Source organism: Actinia tenebrosa, unplaced genomic scaffold (genome assembly GCF_029948245.1).
Source record: "Actinia tenebrosa isolate PJP-AT-01 unplaced genomic scaffold, QUT_ActTen_1.0 PGA_scaffold17__23_contigs__length_9995812, whole genome shotgun sequence".
In the NCBI taxonomy this organism is placed as follows: Eukaryota; Metazoa; Cnidaria; class Anthozoa; order Actiniaria; family Actiniidae; genus Actinia; species Actinia tenebrosa.
Window position 1 is genome coordinate 2,903,602 of NW_028292577.1, and position 17,588 is coordinate 2,921,189.

The 17,588-nt window shown below is 36.1% G+C and overlaps 4 protein-coding genes across 5 annotated transcripts in view; 2 read left to right on the forward strand and 2 right to left on the reverse strand.

Annotated features, from left to right (window-relative positions):
* The window catches only part of LOC116304366 (putative ATP-dependent RNA helicase DHX40), a 37,520-nt gene extending 29,218 nt beyond the window's left edge, over positions 1–8,302 (reverse strand). The window contains exons 1-4 of one of the 2 annotated variants that reach the window (XM_089031639.1): positions 8,003–8,302; positions 7,588–7,751; positions 5,849–6,070; positions 4,010–4,208 (exon numbers count right to left, since the gene is read on the reverse strand). In XM_089031639.1, coding sequence (XP_088887765.1) covers positions 4,010–4,208; positions 5,849–6,070; positions 7,588–7,751; positions 8,003–8,279 — 862 coding nt within the window. In that variant the 5' untranslated portion in view covers positions 8,280–8,302. Of the gene's footprint in view, positions 1–4,009; positions 4,209–5,848; positions 6,071–7,587; positions 7,752–8,002 lie in introns of those variants that run through there. The other variant, XM_089031640.1, reaches the window with a different exon arrangement.
* A 647-nt stretch (positions 8,303–8,949) lies between these two features.
* On the forward strand, positions 8,950–10,369 carry LOC148910215 (uncharacterized). Its single transcript, XM_089032060.1, has 3 exons — positions 8,950–9,186; positions 9,367–9,452; positions 9,594–10,369. Exons 1-3 carry the CDS (start codon positions 9,019–9,021, stop codon positions 10,006–10,008), a joined length of 669 nt encoding a protein of 222 aa, XP_088888186.1. The 5' UTR covers positions 8,950–9,018; the 3' UTR covers positions 10,009–10,369.
* Positions 10,362–12,186, reverse strand: LOC148910216 (uncharacterized). The gene has a single exon (XM_089032059.1). The coding sequence runs from the start codon at positions 12,026–12,028 to the stop codon at positions 10,598–10,600; it is 1,431 nt and encodes a 476-aa protein (XP_088888185.1). The 5' UTR covers positions 12,029–12,186; the 3' UTR covers positions 10,362–10,597.
* Positions 12,187–14,465: 2,279 nt separating this feature from the next.
* On the forward strand, positions 14,466–17,271 carry LOC116304299 (NADPH oxidase 2-like). The gene has a single exon (XM_031714009.2). It carries the CDS (start codon positions 14,573–14,575, stop codon positions 16,154–16,156), a length of 1,584 nt encoding a protein of 527 aa, XP_031569869.1. The 5' UTR covers positions 14,466–14,572; the 3' UTR covers positions 16,157–17,271.
* The last annotated feature ends 317 nt before the right edge of the window (positions 17,272–17,588 follow it).

Here is a 17,588-nt window from a genome sequence, read left to right on the forward strand (position 1 = left end):
AGAGTCTTTCGTCAGTTCAAAACGGATTATAACTTTGAAGAATATTTAAGTCAAGTCACCAATATTAAGCACAGAGTGGCGCTTACAAAATTAAGAATTAGTAACCATAAGCTTGAAGTAGAAACGGGGAGGTATAAGAGGCCTTATCTCATTTACGATGAAAGGATTTGCCCAGTGTGTAAGTCGGGAGTAGAAAACACTTTCTAGTTTGGTGTCCACTATATGACTCTCATAGAAACGACTTAAGAGAGTTCATAGAAAAAAACACCAGCATTAATTTCAACAATATGAGCGCTGACAGTCGTTTTATGTTCTTAATCAATTCAAAATCAGCGTCTCTACAAAGAGCCATATCAGCATACATTCATCAATGTATGCTGATACGTGAAAATGAAATAAGAAAATTACCTAATACATAGTATATATATATACCTATAATATATTTGGAATCAAACACTCATGTACTATTAGTATAAAGTGCCAAATAAAATTGTATTGTATTGTATTGTATATGACCATATGAACCCCCCCCCCCCCCCCCTCGGGCCATTGCAAAACCCAAATAACAATATCATATACAACGGAAATAGTCTAGTCGACTATGTAATCGGGAGTACAAATCTACTTGAAAAAGCTCGATTTTTGAAGGTTAATCCACTAATGCCAGATCTATCCGATCATTGTCATATTTCTTATGGAATAGAAATCCAACTTTACCCCAAAAACAGTGGAAACAAAGAAAGAGAAGAAAATAGGGAATTTTCGACAATTTCTAGCTTAAAGTGGCATACTGGAAATATCGATAAATTACAAAACATTTTAAGCACTACAGAAATGCAAGCAACGCTACGTGAATCAATAGAAAACGCAGATAATGTAGACTCAATGGTTAAGGCATTTACTGAAACCCTAACAAGCATAGGAACAGAAGCAGGTCTTTGTTCCCTAACTAAACAAACTAAAGCATTTAAAGAAAATACAGATTCACAAAAGTGGTTTGATTCAGAATGTGAAAACGAAAAGAAAAATCTTCGATCTCTTGGAAAACAAATTTGTAGGAATCCAAATAATGAACAACTTCGTAGGAATCTACATACCCATAAAAGGTCCTTTCGAAGCATGTGTAGACGTAAGAAAAACAAATATTTCAATTCAAAATTAATGAACCTTGACCTCAAAGATTCGAAATCCACCTGGAAGTCTTTGAAACAACTTTTTAATGTAGGCAAAGCAAAAAATGCAAACTCCTGTCGAGCAAACGAAAAGGACTTATTTAATCACTTCAAGACGCTTAATAGCTCCCAGACATCTGCAGTAAATACTACGGAGACCTTAGAACAGTCGCAAAGTCAAGGGGAATTAGATTTTTCCATTACAGATCAAGAAGTATATGAAGTTCTAAGTAACCTAAAGAAACATAAAGCTCCCGGCCCTGATAATATTCCAAATGAGCTATTGATAACGGGAAAGGAAGCACTAAAAGGACACCTAACGGTAATTTTCAATAAAATCCTAGACAACGGAAAGTTTCCCTCTTCATGGAATCTAGGATATATTGTTCCATTGCATAAAAAGGACGATCCAACGAAAGCTGAAAATTACCGTGGAATAACACTCCTTTCTGCAATTGGCAAAGTTTTTACGGCAATACTTAACAAACGGCTCTATGATTACCTAACTACGAATAATATAATTAAACAGGAACAGGGTGGGTTTAGAAAAAAGCACGGAACAACAGATAGTATTTTTATTCTGAAATCCGTAATCGATAAATATGTTAAAAGTAAGCCACGGAAGAAAAATAATTTCCTTTTTTCCTGCTTTGTAGATTTTCAAAAAGCGTTTGACTGCATCCCAAGGAAAAAATTAATGGCAAAACTTGAAAATGTTGGTATAAATGGAAATTTTCTAAGAGTGATACAATCGATGTACTCCACTGATCAATCAGCAATCAAAGTAAATGGACACATTTCTCCGACATTTTCCTGTTATATGGGTGTTAAACAAGGCTGTATGCTGAGCCCTACGTTATTTAATTTATATCTTCACGATCTGCCTGACTCATTAAATTCGTGTAACAACAATGATGTAATGTTGAATGGCAAACCGATTAGTACTCTTTTATATGCAGATGACCTGGTTCTGTTCTCTAAATCTGCTAAAGGGCTTCAGAAATATCTCGACAAGCTAGAGGCATTTTGTGAACAATCAGGCTTAACAGTTAATATAACAAAGACAAAAGTGATGGTTTTCAATAATACAGGGAAGACAATGAATAACTTCCAATTCTATTTGAACAAATCTAAACTAGAAAACGTTAAATCATATAAATATTTAGGATTAAATTTTACAACCTTTGGAAACTTTACGTTTGCAAAACAAGAATTAAAAAAAGCTGCATTAAAGGCACTATTTCAGATGAAAAAACAAATGGGTGAATTTTTCACATCCAATATCAAATTAACTATAAAACTGTTTGACTCGCTTGTTACACCAATACTTCTATACGCAAGTGAGATATGGGGTATCGAAACATTAAGCACCAAAGACCAAGAGCCCATGGAACTTGTTCATTTGAAATTTTGCAAAATGCTCCTCAAGGTGACAAAGAATGCTAGTAACCTTGCATGCAGAGCTGAGTTAGGAAGGTTTCCGCTAAAATGCAAAGCATGCAGTAGAAGCTTTAAATTCTGGCATAAAATTATAAAGTCGGAACTACACCCAAAAAAACTTTCAGCCGAAGTCTACCAAGATATTAAAAATGAAACTAAAAAAGCCTTTTGGAGCATAAAAATTAAAACTACTTTAGAACAACTCGGATTGGGGATAATTTGGATGAAACAAAAGGAACTTTCTCCAAGATGGTATGAATATGGAAAAATAATAACCCAAAAAATATATGACATTGAGAGGCAAATTTTATGGAGTAATCTCCACAATGATGAAAGAAAAGACGACAGACATAAAAATAAACTCAGAGTCTTTCGTCAGTTCAAAACGGATTATAACTTTGAAGAATATTTAAGTCAAGTCACCAATATTAAGCACAGAGTGGCGCTTACAAAATTAAGAATTAGTAACCATAAGCTTGAAGTAGAAACGGGGAGGTATAAGAGGCCTTATCTCATTTACGATGAAAGGATTTGCCCAGTGTGTAAGTCGGGAGTAGAAAACGAAAAACACTTTCTAGTTTGGTGTCCACTATATGACTCTCATAGAAACGACTTAAGAGAGTTCATAGAAAAAAACACCAGCATTAATTTCAACAATATGAGCGCTGACAGTCGTTTTATGTTCTTAATCAATTCAAAATCAGCGTCTCTACAAAGAGCCATATCAGCATACATTCATCAATGTATGCTGATACGTGAAAATGAATTAAGAAAATTACCTAATACATAGTATATATATATACCTATAATATATTTGGAATCAAACACTCATGTACTATTAGTATAAGGTGCCAAATAAAATTGTATTGTATTGTATATCATATTGCAAGTGCTCTAGACAGTGTGTAATGATCTACTAGCTCAAACTGAATGCATGATTTAGCACTGCATGTGCTGTAACTTAGAGTTTTCCCTATTTTATGAAATGATTAAAATAAAGATTATCCAAAACTATCAAAACGTTCAAGTTTAATATCTACGACTCAGTTGACCCACAGTGATTTTTAGCTCAGTATGAAATGGCTCTTTGATGGGATTCAGATGACCCATTTTAATTAAATTATAACATATCCTTCATTACAGTAGTTGGTCCACTCAAAAAGAGAAAACTTTCATAGCCCTACTATAAATATATTTGAACTCAAATAGCCCCCCTAAGGATGCATATCGAGATTTTTGCCCATCCCCCATGCCCAGAATGGTTAAGCAACCCCCCTCCCTCCTCCACCACCCCCCTCCCCCCCACACAGACTCAAAAAAGCTAAAAAAATGAACACTCCCGTAGTTTCTTGTATAAACAGACTCTAGATTAGTCATTTACATAAATAAGTCTGTACCTGTTGTCATGGAACCGTACAGAGGTAATATAATTATAGCATCCACCTCAGTACTCTTCACATCGTGGTTGTAGTCAATCTTCTCTGCTTTATAGAAGAGTCTGTCACAGCATGTCTCTATTTCCTCTTGTCCAGTCAAGAAAACTAAAATATCCCCAGGGGGGTATTCTGAGTGGATTGTCATCACCGTTTCTACAACCTTAAAAAAATTTTAAAAATCAAATTAATTAATGCATTGCACATCATGAAAGATTACTTTAGTTGTAATAAGATAACCACTGTTAGTTCACTGACTAGACAATTCAAATATTTATCAAATTTGGTATTAATACATTTTGCTTTTTCAAGTTTTTAATTTTGTTTGTCATTTCGTTGCATTCATGTCATATTCAAAATCACAAGACATCAAATATTGAACAAATTAGTTGTTAGTCAGTTCGATCAGCCAGTTTCCTTTTTTTCCTACAGTATCTCTTACTAGGTCCTAAATGATGAAACTCCAAGCCCCAGCAAATTTCACAACCAAGCACTAGCAATGTAACAATGCAATTCAGCATAAATGAGTAACACTATGCTTGCATGCACAATAGCTGAAGAATATCCAGAAACAATGGTTTCGATACATCAGTGGGAATTGTTTTTGTTTTGTTAGTTAACTAATCTAAACTTAGCTCCTCTGGTACAACCCAGCTGCAACCCAGAGGAGCTAATACCATTTACTCAGAAAAAACAAAATGGTATGTGGAAAGTTTCAGAAAATTGGGTCTGTAATCCTATTTTCCTGCTCTTTTCAGTTCTTCCAGTAGACTCAGGTGGACGTGTGTACCATTTGTTGGAAAAAAACTTTCCCTATATTTTCTTACCATTAGCAAATGAATTACCAACCAGATAGCTTTATAAATCATGGTAAGCATCCCAGGTTTACAGTTTTTTCATACAAAACCAGCATATTGCATATTTTAACTATACCTGTATGCTTGCTATTTCATTTTCACTACCCATTACTTATAAAATCCATATCATTTATATACATTCTGTTAGTAGGTAATTGTGTACTTGTGACTAGTCGGTACATGGTGGTCAACCGAAAATGAAATGGTGGAAATGATTTTTTTCATGTATTTGCTGCTCCATTTCTTTTAAAATTTGAACAATAAAGTATCAAAAAAGAAGAAGTGTACAATAAAAAGCGATTCTATCATTTAGTGAACTACAAGCCAAAGAAAGCTTTGGTGGTGCAGTGGTTGGCGCCTCCACCTTTGTCATGGAGGGCCCCAGGTTTGATCCCTGGCTCATGCCAAAAGTGAGGTGTCAAAACCTGGCTCTTTACGTTAGGGATTGCAAATCCCTTGGGGCTCGGACTACGTTAAATGGTGCTCCCATCTCATTAAATTGGGATGTAAGAGAACAACTGAGAACTAAGACAACAAAACCCTGGCCCTGGCCCTGACCCCTCTCAATGCCAGCAATCCAGGCCAGCTTGCAGTATAGTACAGAAGCTGGTGAATGAGGACTCAGAAAAAAAGTGCATTACAACCAGCAATGGTGCTGAATATACAAGTGCTGGAAATGCAGAAAGCAGCAAGATTTTTCCATGTAGTTTTGCTTTTTTCTTTAATAGGCAAAACAGTGGAATAATGTGTAGGAGAAACGATCATAGACTTGTGTTGGTGATGTGTTGGCCAAGTTTTGTTAAAGTGTTGACCTTGCATTAGCCAACGATGGGGCATCAGTTAACCAACATGTGCCGGCTGGTCATAAGGTACATAAATTACCCTGTAAGTACATGGAAGAGGATATTTCCTAAAAACATTATATAGTCATGCATATGATACATACCTTATTTAAGTAACTTGGATTTTTCAAATCTCTTACAGTCACACAGTCACAGTAAATTTCTTTCACAGAGAATATGCTACCAGGTATCTCAATGACTGGACAGGCACCAAGGAACTCGGCAAACTTTTGATGGTTTAACGTGGCAGACATTGCAATGACTTTGGGATTCTTTCTGCCTTTCTTCCCAACAAAGAACTTCTTAACAAGGCCAAAGAGGATATCCTAACATCAAAATGTTATCAATACAGGGAGCCCAATTTAGATTAAAGTGAATGGTGAAAATAAAATCGGAAAAATTAAAAAACTATTAATTTTCTAAATTCGAGATCAAGATAATGTCCTCCGTAATGTGAAAGGGTAAGAAAATCATTTAAAAATGCACTAGAACATTTTTTTTCGCGTGCGCCTTTGTTTTGCTATATAATTCCCCTATGGGTTAAGGAATTAGTAAAATGCAATGCCTTCAGTATATAATATGATCTGATAAATTTATTTCAACATGGTAATATCAGGATTAAATTAAAGCATTACCATTAGATGATTTATCCCTCTATAGTATATTATAGTTTATACCAATTTAAAAAGGCACTTTGTTACAGTATGGTTCAAGATTTAGATGAGTAATGATCGAACTGAACTTTCAAGACATTAAAACGAGTATAAACACTCTATTAGACTCTGTACCAGGAAACACTTCACTTGACGATCTACTTTATCTTTGTTTATATTTTTGCCCATTAGGTATTTAGATTTTATGCATATTCAAAATTATTCTAGTTTTTCTTTTAACTTGATAATGACATGAGTCAAATGTCGAAAAGTACTCTTCTTTTGTACATCTATTATTATTTTATCTTTTTTACAATATTTTGTCATTGCCAATGTTTTATAACCAAATCAATATATTAAACTGATGTTATTAGAAACATTGATTAATGAACATTGTTAGGAACAACAATGATGGAATAACACTCAGTGAAACCGTTAAGATAAAGTGTTGTATTCCTTGATTGATATTCCTTAGCCACAATGTCTTTGGATTTCACTCTCTTGTGAATGCTTGCAACCCATCAATATGGATGCTAACACAGCTGAAGACATGCAGCTGTTGTTGCATAGTTCCTATTATCCCTATTATATAGTAAATAAAAAAATCACGTTTTCTGTAGAGCTGTTTTGAGTTTGGTGTGTTAATTAGCTGGAGTATTGTTTTATGATTATTATTCAGATACATGTTGGTCAGATTCACATAATGCACTTGTCATCGGCTTCCACGAGAGGGTAGACCCCGGGCAAATGTGGGGACTTTGCTTTGAGCCTAGTGGAAAGCTATCTGTATTCCCCCAGATATGGGGCAAGGTTTCTTAGAAAATACCCCTATATTCCACCAGCCCCTGAGGCAAAATTGTTATGGAGTTAAAATAACAGATCACAAAAGTAACACAAAATAGTGGAGTGCACACACTAAATCCATAAAACAAACTGAAAGACAAGATCTTAGTAACATGTATAGCAAAATAGAGCATTTGATAATATCTTAACTTTCTATAAACTCTTACTGAAATACAGCTCTTTACAAAGAACTCCAATGCTTCCAGGGGGTTTCAGAACATTTTATCTATCTACCACTATTCCCCCAGGTACTGGGGCAAGGCTTTTAGGCTAAGTCCCCACTTTCCCTGAGTCTAGCCAGGGGTCCCCCCCTCGTGGAAGCCGATGACAAGTGCATAATTACTCACTGTGTCAAGACTTCTTTCGTGAGCTTCATCCAGTATAATAGCAGCATACCTGGATAGTGTCGAGTCTTCAAGAAACTCTTTTAACAAACACCCATCTGTCATGTACTTGATGTAGGTCTTATCACTGGTACAGTCATCAAACCTCACCTGATAGCCTACTTCACCTGTGTAGTTTTATAAGATTATGGAATTCAGATGATAGGAACTTTAGATAACGTTTTGATAATTCTTGGTTTGCAATCAATCCCAAGAGAGCACAATAACAAAAGGGATGTCCACCATGTTGGAAGATATAACAAAAGAATTAATTGAAAAATCTCTTGTCAAATTCTTCCAACATGGCGGCTATGACGTCGATTGCAAACGAGGAATAGACTTACAGAAAAGTGAACTTAAAGACTACTTATGGGCTTACGTCCAATTGTCGTATTAACTTCATCTGCAACTCTTTTAGCTACAGATATGGCAGCTATTCTCCTAGGCTGCGTTATTCCAATAATCTGACCATTTCTCGTAAACCCAGCAGAGTGCAGATACTGCGAAAGCTGTGTGGTCTTCCCACTACCAGTTTCCCCAACAATTACCAGGAAATCATTGTTTTGAACAGCTCTGACAATTTCCTCTCTATGTTTTTCAATTGGAAGGCTATTAGACTTAAAGTAACCAAAGGTCATGTCACTTTTCTCCGCCATGTTTTGTTTTACTATTTGGTAGTACCTATTCTCCCTCATAAATAGGCATCACAGGAAGCCCGGTAATGACAAACTCCAAGAAATGCGCACGACAAAAACATTTAGCTTTTTCAGTGGCGCAGTCACACTGAAAAAGAATCTGACCGTCAAAACTGATCAGTGCTGGTTGCTAAAGGTGGCAAATTTGTTCTTGTAAACTCTATCGTATTTTGCAAACAAAATTTTAGCAAATACTTGTGTGGTTTAAATCAGTTCTTATCAGTTGAAAAAAATCCAGCCATTTATGTGGCATTTTGTTGTTGAAAGCTCTGAAAAGAAGTGGTCAAAACTCAGAAAAACTTGATACACTGCAGGTTACATTCGAATTCATTGATGATAACTAAGATTTTGTAAAAAAGGTCGACAAAAAATGAGTAGAACCTCTCTTTACGGCAGTGCGAAACTAAAAAAGGTCGCCATTCATTTTTTTAGTTTCTTAAAAGCTTCAAATATTGAGATGTAAAATAAAATAAAATTTGACGGCAAATACAATATCAGGCACTTACCTACTGAATGCGAGGATGTGACGTAAAAAAAATTGTTTTGTGTGTGTTTGGAATCGGGTCCCATAAAACCTCCCGATAAAAATCTAGATTCTAAGAGTTGCGTAGAATCTATTCAAATCCTCATGGCGAAAAATTACGTACAGTCAGCGGTTCGGTACCGCGGGCGCGTATTCATTGTTCAATATTGTACTAAGATGGCTGCCAGTACCAATCGAAAAACGATGCCAGGATTCTACAGACAGCTTAATGAGTCTGCAACCTGGTTTTTAGAGCCAGTAAAGGTGATGAAAAGAAACAGGATGACAAGTGGCCCATATTTTGCAGTAGAAAGGTTAATTTCGAAGCGAAACTACAAGGGAAATGTAAGTAAATTAAAAATTTTTGACAACTTCATTCTTACTTTTTCGGCATGCTTGTGATCATTTTCTTAGCTTTAAAAGTCAAAATTTTAATTTTTTTTTCGAAAAAAAGGATTCTGACTCCTGTTTAGTTAGTAAGCTTCACATTTCCCCCCAATTTAACAAGGATTTTTGTATTTTCAGACTGAGTATCTTATCAAGTGGGAAGGTTACAGCTCGTACTGCAGTAGCTGGGAGGATGAGGGGAATCTAACAAAAGATCTGATCCGGTAAGTATTAATGCGAATCTAGTGATTTTTGCTCACGTAAATTACATGCCAACATAAAACTTTATTTAATCATACTCTACTAACTGTGATTAAATTAACCTCTATTAACTCTGGATTAAATTCACTCTCTTTTTTTTACAGAACATTTGACAAACCTATAATAGACCATCCAAGACTGGAAGCAAACATTGACTGCTTGTTACATAACATAACTGCTAAGCTAAAAAGCAAATCAAGGGCTCCAGTTTCCTTTTGTTTTGACCATGATTGTTTTCGGTTTTTATTTGGGGGTAAGGGAACTGTATCTAGGGATGACAAAGCATTTATGCTAGAAAAGGAGGATTTTCAATGTTGTCATTTTTTCAATGATTGGGATCAGTGTTTAGATAGCAATGGGGATGGAGTCATTATTCAATTTCCAATGAAGGTGGGACTAGTTCTTTCTTTATCACCAAGTGTAACTGTTTTTCAAAATAGGAAATTAGTAAAACAACCCAGAATGCCAATAGAAAAGCTGAAAATTGATTTTTTTCGTAAGCCTTTCTCCTGTATTTAAATTGTTTACATTAGGTAAAACATTTAAATATAAACAAATTACTTGAAAGTATCATTTGTAAAAGACATGAAAAGTTATTTATCAGCTTCTAAAAAGACACTCTAACTCATTGTTTTTTCCCCAAACAGTTGAATGACTGTGTCATCTATGTGAATTGTCAGTATAATGAGTGTCAAATGGGCTAGCTAGTGTATTTTATTCAATATGCATTGCATTTTATGTCTGCTATTACTTGGTTTTTGTAGATAAAATCCATTGTCAAGCAAAAGCTAACAATTTAAAATTTTGTATTTGTCAATAGAAGATAAAATAGTGCAAATTGTAAAGATAATTTACATTGTACTTCTTTGAACTTTTGTAAGCAAACAGGCTAATTTTTAAATTTTAAAGCAATTAATTTGAAAAAAGTAGCTATTAGAGTGCCATGAACATAGTAATAAAATAGTAACACTATGTGAATGAAATTGTATATAGAAAAGCTACTTAAAGTATATTGCAATTGAATATATACAATATGAGTCAATGGCATGAAATTAAAACATCTGGGTAATTAAAAAACTATAATATTTTTAGTATTTCAGTATGCCAGTCATTTGCATTTCTCTTTGAGATAAAATTGTCTCTTTGTTTTCTTTTTTATTCCCTCTTCCCAGTAAACAGCATTCTTTTTCTCATATTTTCTTCTTTTCCTTTCATTATCCCTTAGACTCCATTGCCTACTTTCCACTCTTAAGATATCTGCTGTTGAGTCCCACTTGTTTGATTTTCTTAGGACTACAGATCTAGCAACATCATTGTTTTTCTCCACTCCCTGTCCTGTAAAAACTTTCAATGACTTGTACATTTGAAGAAAATATGGTACATGAGCTACTAAGATATGCATATAAGGTGTTACCCTTCTCCTCTCATACCCCTTCATTTTTCCATTCAGGGAAACAAAAAACTTCACCCAAGCTACAGCTTTAAGATGGAAGATAGATGGATCTTGTTCTGGTGACCAAGTGTTGATAATGGCATAGAGCTCACCAAAGTTATTCCATATCTCTATAACCTTTTGTCCCAGGTCTTGACACTGAAAAAGTTCTAGAGTTCCTTCTTTTTTTGGAAATTCTTTAAGAAGTTTCTTTTTGTCATCTCCTGTAAGACTGGTCCACTTATATCTTCCACTTGCCCTCCCATCTGCATTTTTTTCTTCCCACACATCAAAAGAAATTCCTAGTGACTTAATATGCTCCACAGTTTTCTTTAGCTGAACTCCCCTCTCTTGTCCCCTAGCTCTATTCACTTCAATAATTTTGTCCCAATCTAGTGCAGCATCTATCACATTCTCTAGCAAAATATCTGTTACTCTTAACATAAGATGAAGCTCATCTACGACTACATGGTCTAGTTGAATCTTAATAAGTGGTTCTCGTTCGCACCCATAGTTGTAGTTATTTTTCTTGCTGGGATGGTTTTTGTACAAGGTAAGTATTTCTTTGAGAGTTCTGCATAGAGGAAGCTTATTAAAATTGGAGAAATCAGTGTCTACTTTCCATCTATCTTCTTTGGGAATCTTACACCAGGCACAGGCATAGTCAGCTGTGGCAGATTTTAATCCAAGCATTAGCAAAATAAATTTGTAATCACCTCCCAAGAAAAATTCAGTGTTCAGGTGTTGTCCATTAACTTCTATAGAACCACTCTGTATCAAATCATTGATTTCTTGAAAAATTGATTGGAAGGCATCCCTTAGAACTTCATAATTTTCAGGTGCATCGACAATGGCAATGGTCCTGTTTCCCTTAGCAGACATTACATCTTGTCCCGATTGCAGCAAAGAAAATGAGAGAATTATATAATTACTATTCCTGGTCATACGAGCACCATCACCATTTACCTTGATTTTGATCTTATCATTGGCTACAGAAAAGTCCCTTGCATTTTTAAAGAAATCTGTTACCTGTACTTTGAGTAGGTCAGTTAGAGAGTTTACTTTAGAACCATGGTATGGGCCAGGAAGTGAAGATAAATGGCACATGTCATTAAGGTTGGACCTGCACTGTTTGATTAAATAAGATTTGGGAAGTCCCTCACAAATAAAAGAAAATTCATGATAAAATTTGTCACCAACACAAAACTTGTCAAGTAGATATAAAACCTGCTCAACTTTGGACTTTTCTTCATTGGTCAAGTTGTTATAATTTTTTCCCTTCCGACTACCATTTAAATCTAGCATATGGGTATCTCCTGATTCTTGATCCTTAATTAGTAAAGCCTGTATGTCTAGGCCAAAAGAATTGGAAAACCAAAGTGCTGTTTTTGCTCTATTTAGAAAACAGTTCAGTGTTCTGCTCTTATTTTTTGTCGATGATAGAGGTTTGCCTTGAAATTCGTTTTCATTTTCTAGTACAGAAATGTAGCTTTGTAGCTCAGCATTGGACTCCTGAAGATGTTGAATTTGCCTATCTCTATTTGCTATTTCTTGCACAAGACAATCAAACATATCTTTCTTTGCCTTTTCATTATCATCATACCTTTTTCTCCATTCCTCCACTTCATTCCTTAGAGTACCTAGCTCCTCGTTCCACTGATCTACGGTTTTAATTTCGCCTTCTCGAATATGAAAATTTCTGCTTCTATCATTCAGTTGCTTCCTAGCTCTACCTTTAGTCTTCCTATATTCTTGAACTACTGATCCTGCTATTTTTCTGATGTTATCGTTTATTCTATTTCTTACTTTTTCTTCAGAAATAAAAACAAACGCATTACCTGGCACACTCCATTCTAGTAAATCAACAAAATTTACCTTTGCATTGTACCGATCTTCTTGTACAATTTCGTGCCATAATTTCAGTAGTGGAAAAGGTATTTTCACTGCAAAAATTACTTTATCGTTTCCCCTACTATAAGCATAATGAAATTCAGAAGAAGACAACTCAACGTTTGAGAGATCTTTATTCAAACGGAGCCGATGGTAATGTGCAAACACGTCCGACATTTTGAAAAACTAGTAAACAGCTGATCGATTGACAGATGATTTTACCGCCAAAATACGATCCACAGGCTCTCAGTCCTCCTCTATGAAATTAGTCAGTGATAACCTGGGACTTAGATGATATATTGAATGATGGGATACAAAATGGCAGACGAAGAATCGATAGTTTTTCAGATATTCTCTTCGAAATTGGCTCTAATTGTACAAGAATACCGCGCGTCATTAGGAATATAAGCAGAAGAAGATTCAAAATTTCTATTCTACCTCATGTTTGGCTGATTTTGGAACCGGTAAAACGAATTTTTTTGCTTATAATTTTGGTTTAAAAACATTGTTTACATGATGAACTTCAAACCTGGATATGTGCAAAACCTATATATTCTTCATTTACATTATTAGAAAGCTGGATTTTCGTGCGAAAATCAGTAAAACAGCATGTCGGCCATTTAATTTGTCTATTCACTCTATGTTTTAACGGCTAAATCTTTGAAAGTAATTGGAACCGGTAAGACGATATTTTTTCCTTTCAAAAATGTAATGACATTATCGATAATTGTTAGGAAAAAAATATTGGATATGTGCAAAATGTAAATATTTCTCACAATAAATGCTAGGAGGAAAAAACTCGGGATTCTGGAAGGTTTTCAATTAAATTTTGTTGTTCTTTCTTTGACTTTTAAGCACTCTACTGCGCATGCTCATCGGCCATGTTGTAGCGAATTTTTCGCCATGTCCCACAGTGTCTCATAGAAAGTGACAATTTACTTGAAAAGATAGCCCGGCTAGTGAGAGCTGAACTACCTAAAAGTAACAACCAGCATTTGAAGACGGCGAATATCAATGAGATGGCAATGCCCTCAGTATTATACACATTACGTCCCCAATTGTTATGTACCTTAGGCTCAGCTCTCAAACGTCGAAATTCACATGAGCCGTACCAAATTGAAACAATGGATAACAAGGGGGGTCTCCTTTAATGTTATTAATTTCGGCTCATATGAAGTTCGACGTTTGACCTGAGCCTAAGAGTGCCTATCTAAGTAAAGTATTCGCGTATTCGTCTAAAAGAGTTGATACGTTGTAAACTTCACATAGTATTTTGTGGTATTTGTTTCTTACAAAACATGTGTTACTTTTAACATTCAAGTACTCGTTCGAATTTTTTTTATATTGTCAAACGTGAATATAGTGTTAACAGTGATGTCATTCAGATCTTGTTCAACTGAATAGTTATGATGTTTGAACGTAAATCTGTATGTCACGTCACGCTTGGTTGTTTTAGAAACAACAATACGAATCAAATTCTAAGCTATTCCCACAATAATTTTTCGTGTGCAGTCACTGTGCATGTCTACCTGACGTGCAGGTGACGCAGAGGTTCCCAGCGCGTCTCTTGAATACGCGATCCTTGCCTTGCATATTGTTATGGTAATTTCAGTTTCAGCTACGGTATATAGCTAAAAAAAATTAGCAATCTGTCAATACAACAATAAATTAAATGAAGCGTACGTGAAGCGGTGGACACGAAATCTAAGCAAAACGTAGCAAAACTATAGATCAACAACTTGGCAAATCAGTCTTCTAAAGATGCCAAACTCGTACAAAGTCTCGATAAAGCAGCCTAAGGACAGCCAGGGAAGTCATTCGCAATCTCCACCACCGATTACGGAGTCTTTTACGGTAGAAGTACTAGAACAACAGAAAGCTTGGAGAGAATATGAAGATTCTAAGTATGACTCACCCATTCTCAACCGCTTGGTGCCTATTCCCATCTTCTATTATTGCAGATGGAAAATCCTAAGTATTTTTCACACGAGATTGCTTTTTGGAGTAGTCCTTGGAGAAGTCTTATTTTTCCTTCTTCTTGTTGGCGGACTTGCTGGGGTTCTAGCAGCAATGGGCATGGGGAATGATGAAGACAATGCTGATGCAACTGGTTCAGTAGCGATCATCCCGGCTGCCTTATCATTTGCATTTGCTTGCCGTAATTCATTATGGATCCTCTTTACAGGTTTGCCGTTCGAAAGGGCTTTGACTTGGCACAAGATCTGCGCGTATCTAAGTGTTCTCGTAGGCGCATGGCATGGTTATGTATATAGAGAATGGGATATAACAGGTTTGCTGCTAACCGGTAGCATGGCTTCTCTTTGCATCTTCTCTTTGTGGCCTATTCGCCGAAAGGTTTTTGAAGCATTTTTACGTCTTCACTGGATCCTTTTCCTACTAGTCATCGTAGCTGCATTCACACACGATGCTGGAGCCATTGTGTTTGGTGCAGGTCTTTGGGCCTTTGACATCATATGTCGTCTATTCATCGCTCTGTACAATTATCATAAGCGAAAAGACGTCCTTGCTGTCAGGCTTCCTTCAAATGTAATCCGCATAACGTTCCTCAAGGAGGACTTTAAATACAAAGCTGGACAATACTGCTTTATCTGTGTGCCCGGTGTGTCTCTGTTCGAATGGCATCCTTTTAGCCTCTCATCATCCCCTCACGAAAACAAAGTTTCCATTCACATCCGTGTGCTTGGGGACTGGACACAAAAACTTTACAACTACATAGCAGAAACAAGGGCAATAACGGTTTACTTAGATGGACCATATGGTGCTCCATGTCTTGATATCGATGGCTCTCGATACAAACACTTTTTGTTTGTAAGCGGAGGTATTGGAATCACACCCATGCAGTCCATCTGTAATGACATCATGTACCAACGAAGGAGGGGTAGGGATGTGAAAAAAGTTTTGTTTGTTTGGTCCGTACGTGACCTTTTTATGGTATCGTCTGTCCTGGAGTACGACAAGGAGTATTTTAACAAGGTTACCGACCACAGGCTTCCATATTCATTCTCTCCAGACTTGCTCGTTAGAGGCGAACCACAAGATGAAGTCATGGAAAATTATTTTCATTTAACCAAAGAAAGAGACTCGGCGCGATTTGTAGAAGCTAATATTCATCCAGAAATCCAGCCTGAGCTGAAATTTGGCCGTCCAAATTTGCCGGAATTATTTGCAAAGATGAAAGGCCATGCTCAAGAATCGAAAACAAGGAGGGTTGCAGTATTGACCTGTGGTCCATCTAGTTTAGTAGATACAGTAGAAAAACTTTGTGTTACAAATTCCTCGGCTGGGGTTACTTTTGAGTTTCATAAAGAAGTGTTTGAGTTCTAAAAGCCGGCTAAATTATTCGGCCCTGAGAAGGAAATTCAAACTGATTCACACCATTTCTGAACAAACTGAGTAGTCCGTGAACCGGAATCTCGAGGTGGGCCGTGAGGGCCAGCTTTGCAAAGTTTCATCTCACAGAATTGTCTTCAAGGATACAGTCAATTCAAAAAATGTTGTCGTCGACCAACTCAAGCCTACGCGACTGGATCGAAAGGAGCTCTGGGTAGCAATCATTGAAGCCGAATTGACTCCATAATTTTATCTGACTAGTTATGCCTGGTTTACAGCACGAACCTTCGTAGGCGAGCGGGAAGTGTTGAAGGAGACGTTCATTAATGCCTTCATATTTTCGTAATTGTGAACTGAATCATAACTACTTTGTTTTTCTTTCACTAAACCCAAAGACATGCATTTGATGGATTGTTTCTCGCCATTATTATCATATTACTAGCGGGAACAATTAATTCAGAACGAATGTTTAACCGCTTCAGTGATTTTTACCCATATTTCTTTCGGTCCAGTCGCGTAGGCTTGAGCCGGTCGACGACAACGTTTTTTGAATTGACTGTATGTATAGATGATGGTTAGGGACCGGTCATTATTTCACGGTGAGAGGTTACTATTTTTGGAATAAGGCCATTTAAAAATTTTAAACTCTTGAAAACCACTCAAAATATCAAAAATCGCTCACACCTTTTTGTACATTATAGTCGCTTACACTCAATTGAAGAATCGTTGTCGGGTTCAGAAACATAGGACATAAAAGCTGAGACCGAAATGGCACATGTGAAATGACATAATTATATCATAAGTTATTCATTTGCGTCATGCATGCAGTCGGTTTAGAATGCAAACCGCGTATTAAAAACAGTGGATGATGCCACGGGTCGCCGGTCACAGTATGTTTCTGAACCCGACGTTTCTTCAATTGAGTGTATACACTTAGTGAAGTTCTTTTGGCTATACGCAATAACGCTACCATTAATTCATCTCTACGGAACGTGCCCGATTTGTGCTTAAGACTCGGCATTGTTTCAAATTAGAAAATCAATTTCAAATAATATTATATTCGAAATCTTTAACATATGACCTTTAAAACAATATATAGCTTTATTGGTTTTTTTTTGAATTGTTGCGTAGAGAAAGTTTAAAAGAAACATACCCCTGAAGTCATGATAGCTGGTATTTCATTGATTGTGAATCAGTTTTTAACAGGTTCACAGGGAAGGGACACATATTTGTCACGCCAACGCCAACTAAAACAAAAGATATTCGAGTTTGAAGTTTTTTAGTGGGCCTGCAAAAAACCGACAAGAAGCTTCACTTAATTGAATAAACTGGTGAAAAATTTTCAAAACATAGGTATGTTCGTATCCAACATTAGAATAAATCTGACAATCCGCATCTAGCATTTTTCTTTCAGACTTATTTCATT

Bases quoted from the DNA above. Each gene is read 5' to 3' on its own strand.
- LOC148910215 (XM_089032060.1), top strand. From the start codon at position 9,019: ATGGCTGCCAGTACCAATCGAAAAACGATGCCAGGATTCTACAGACAG. The intron at 9,187-9,366 runs GTAAGTAAATTA...TTGTATTTTCAG, and splicing joins AGCGAAACTACAAGGGAAAT to ACTGAGTATCTTATCAAGTG. The intron at 9,453-9,593 runs GTAAGTATTAAT...TTTTTTTTACAG, and splicing joins CTAACAAAAGATCTGATCCG to AACATTTGACAAACCTATAA.
- LOC148910216 (XM_089032059.1), bottom strand. From the start codon at position 12,028: ATGTGCCATTTATCTTCACTTCCTGGCCCATACCATGGTTCTAAAGTA.
- LOC116304299 (XM_031714009.2), top strand. From the start codon at position 14,573: ATGCCAAACTCGTACAAAGTCTCGATAAAGCAGCCTAAGGACAGCCAG.